The 3,897-nt window shown below is 43.6% G+C and overlaps 1 protein-coding gene across 1 annotated transcript in view; it reads right to left on the reverse strand.

Annotated features, from left to right (window-relative positions):
• Positions 1-3,897, reverse strand: part of BLVRA (biliverdin reductase A) — a 30,269-nt gene that overhangs the window by 7,887 nt on the left and 18,485 nt on the right. Inside the window, exons 2-4 of the mRNA XM_009579157.1 lie at positions 3,559-3,686; positions 1,703-1,822; positions 974-1,071 (exon numbers count right to left, since the gene is read on the reverse strand). Coding sequence (XP_009577452.1) covers positions 974-1,071; positions 1,703-1,822; positions 3,559-3,677 — 337 coding nt within the window. The 5' untranslated portion in view covers positions 3,678-3,686. The remainder of the gene's footprint in view (positions 1-973; positions 1,072-1,702; positions 1,823-3,558; positions 3,687-3,897) is intronic.

Below are 3,897 nucleotides of genomic sequence, written 5' to 3' on the forward strand. Positions count from 1 at the left end.
TCCTATACCTGTTTTAGGACAAAAGTCACAAAGAAAATTGTTAAGAAGCAGTGGTAAAATAGTGCAGCTTGTCCAAAGAGCTTGCACTCTGCTCCTGCCCAGCACTGTTCTTGTTCCTTGCAGCCCCATACATCCCCACTGGCCTCAACCGAATGGCCAGCTTCTGACCCTTGGCACCACAGGGATGGGACCACACGCTTACCAGAAATAAAGAGAGGACAAAAGTCACAAAGAAAATTGTTAAGAAGCAGTGGTAAAATAGTGCAGCTTGTCCAAAGAGCTTGCACTCTGCTCCTGCCCAGCACTGTTCTTGTTCCTTGCAGCCCCATACATCCCCACTGGCCTCAACCGAATGGCCAGCTTCTGACCCTTGGCACCACAGGGATGGGACCACACGCTTACCAGAAATAAAGAGATTTTGCTTAGAGACAAGCTGTCTTTCAGACAGGGATCCCTTGCTGGCTTACAATAGCATGAGCAGCTGTGTGTGATCAGCACATCACAAATGCTAGAAGCTAGGAGAGCTGTTTCCAGTTTTATTTTCAGGGAGAGAGAGGTCAGGGAAGTGCATAAATCCAATGGCTACACTCATTAAGTGCTTTACTATCACTGCGACAGAAGTTTCCTTCTCTAACTGCATTCTTAAGTGTCAAAAGCAGATACCAGTGCTTTTGTGAGGGTGTCCTGGTCTTCTCATACTAAATCCAAAACATGGCACTAGGAAGAAGTTTAATTCTATCCCAGCCGAAACCGGGACAGAGGGCAAATATACCTTACTCTTCGCCTTGACATTTGTGTGTTTACTTCCCCATTGGCACACGTCTTAAATCCTAGATTGACAAACCTCAGAGACAGGCATACTCCCTTGTATGTCATGATTAATAGTAGACTGGAGCCCTGCCTTTGAGTTTGACGCCTTTGGTGCTACCAAACAGGTAATACTGTTTACACCCTTGAGAACAAATGCCATTACCTTTCTGTTCAGCCATCTCCCAGAGCTCATGGGCCGCCTTAGCAGACAAAGCCATGGGGTACTCAACGAGGACATGTTTCCCAGCTTCTAAAAACATTCTGAAAGGGATAGGAGATCAGCCTTTAAAAAGTATATCATCGTCATCACCTCTTTCCACTGTGCAAGCTGTTTCTCATTCCCACAGTCAGACCCATATGGGGAAATGCACAACGCAGAGTAACAGAAATAAATGGCAAGTTTCCTAGCAAGGATGGTGTGGTGGCTACATCACACATTTAAACACCAGGAGAGCTGGGTTTTAATTCTCCTTTTTCCACAGAATTCCCTCACTCACCTACAGCAAGGCACTAAAATGCCGCAGCTTTGAGCACTGCAATTTCTAACTTCCAGACACTTGAGTGGCTGGAGTGGGGCACTGGAGTGCCCTTCCTCTATGTAATCTGTGAGGAAAGGCTTTGAATCCTGTTTTAAGCTGCCTGTACATCAAACGCAGGCCTAGAGGTACGCCATTGGAATTACTTGGGAAATGAATGCATCTTAAATCCTACTCTCTTCCAGGGCTTATTGGGTGTTCTAGGGAACTCACTATCATTCACTTCAGGCTTCTAGTCTGACAGTGTTTCTTCCAGTATCCACATCCTCTCCTGCAACAGCCTTACACAGCTCCTCTATGCTTCTAAATTACAGGGGAAAGGGTGGGAAAAGGGAAAAAAAACCACCTCAAAATACCTGATGGTTTCTTCATGACTTCTGTTCTCTGTGCTGATGAAGGCTGCATGGATGTCTTTGCTTCTTAGAGCATCCTCCAGGCTAATCTGCTTGGCCTCATTAATATTGCCAAAACTTCTCCTGCGTATTTAGCATATATACAACCAGAGCATAACCATCACAGTCCATTCTTCCCAACTGCATGTTGTGCAGCAGCACTTAGAAATTGTTCTCATGGACCACTGTCTTACTGAGTTCAACCAGGGTAGAACAAAGGCAGCTTGTAATCCAGGAAGGGCATGAGCACTTACAGACAGAAGTGGAGTGCACAAAAGAAGAAAATAGATGGGTCGGTGTACAGGTTGTGGTATCAGTACAGAAACTGTCCTGCTACTGAAGTGTAAAGTGCTTTTTGGTTTTGGTGTTTTGTTTTTTAATAAGCATCATTATGAAAGAGCCATTTTAAAAGACTGACTTGAAAGAGGACAGTACTCCTATGGGAGAACTTCCCACCATGCTGGACCATGAGCAAAAGCACTTGAGTTGGCAGGGCCACATGCAACTACAAGAAGTTTGGATAAGCAGGAGAGCGACAAAGCAGACGCTTGGCAATGATGGCTCATACCTTGCAACACACACACCATGTCAGTGCTAAGGGAAAGGCTCTCTTGGCCACCACCCTGAGCACATCTCCACCTGAAAATGAAACACATACACTCCCCCCAAAAGCCCTTTGCATTAGTAAAGACTGGAGCAGACACCTTGACCGTGTTAGAATAGGTGACAGATCGCATGAGGGTAGGCCACAAGCAGGACTCAAAAACAAAGACAGGTAATGTTTGTATGTGATTGGAATGCAAAGAGCAAGGCAACATATCCAAGCAAGCTGTCTGTGAACCGTGCATTTTGACAGGACTGTTTCTCAACAGAAGTAGTGGAAACCCTATCTTCAGTGTTGTTCAAGGCTAGCCGTAGTGCTAGCAAAGGCACCAGGGAACCAAGAGTGTATTTGGCAGGGAGATAAACTGGATGACCAATAGGTCCTTTCAGCCTCAAACAACCCTGACTGCATGATTTAAATATAGCTGGAAAAATACATTCACAGTCTGAGGTCCGTACATGTACCGCCTATTTAAAACCTTTATGCTCTGCTGTTATGAGGCAGACAGTCTAGCAGGGATGCTCAGAGGGAGGTATATGCGTAACACAGTCCTGCTAAATTTCCATGGCTCCAAGCTAGTGAGAAAAAACATAAAGTTGCTCTCTAAGAGGCAACCTTACTGTATGTACTAAATTATGAGATTTTTCTTCAAAGACATCTACAGGTTCAGCATTTGGTTTAAAAAAAAATAAAATAGAATTTTAGAATGAAGTTGCAGTGTTAGGAGCTTTACAACACGTGTTTTTGTAAAAGAAGTTTTTAAAAACTTTGTGAAACATCTTATGTTTTTTAAACATTTCTATAAATTTCATGCAGACATTAGCTCATTAGTGTAATTATTGTCTGTACCATCGTAAACCTACAGGAAATTCCAGTCAAACAGAATTGCATTTCTTTTTATCACACAGATTCTGCAGCGAGAATGTCTCTCAGCTTTTATTGTAGTCATTTCTGCAAGTTACCTCACTGAGGTAACCTATTTGTTCCCTCTTGCAAAGCTTTCTGTGCTCATTTCCTAGCTGCCACTCAGAATGACAGGCACATTTGCATAAACTTTCCCTTTTCAGACAGCCTTAATTATAAGAGAAATATAAAACTTTGGATATTCATCCCCTGCCCTCCTCAAATAATAGTCCTCCACATGGAAAGGCATGTGCACAGGAAGAAAGAAACATTACAATATCCATATTAAACATGTGAAGATGAAATTTCTAACCTGGATACAAATCCAAAGAGTTTCAGGTGCTCAGAAGGGCTGGAAGGCATCGGATTCATCAAGTCTCGGATCCGTGCTAAGCCAGCAATTCCAACTCCAACCACCACGGTTCCAAACATTTTGTTAATCTGACCAAAGGAAAAAAAAAAAAAGCAACATTTTTTTTCTTTTAGCAGGGAGAGGAGCAGCTGGGAGGGGAGGTGGGAGGATGGATTACTCTTGAGCTCTGCTTTCATACAGCCAAACCTTATTCAGATGTCAGCAACCGGCTAACAGAGACGTGATGCTACAGGCTACTGAGCTCACTTGCATCCCATTGAAATGTGGTCAAGCGGGTCA

This window comes from Fulmarus glacialis, unplaced genomic scaffold (assembly GCF_000690835.1).
Source record: "Fulmarus glacialis isolate BGI_N327 unplaced genomic scaffold, ASM69083v1 scaffold4556, whole genome shotgun sequence".
Classification (NCBI taxonomy): Eukaryota; Metazoa; Chordata; class Aves; order Procellariiformes; family Procellariidae; genus Fulmarus; species Fulmarus glacialis.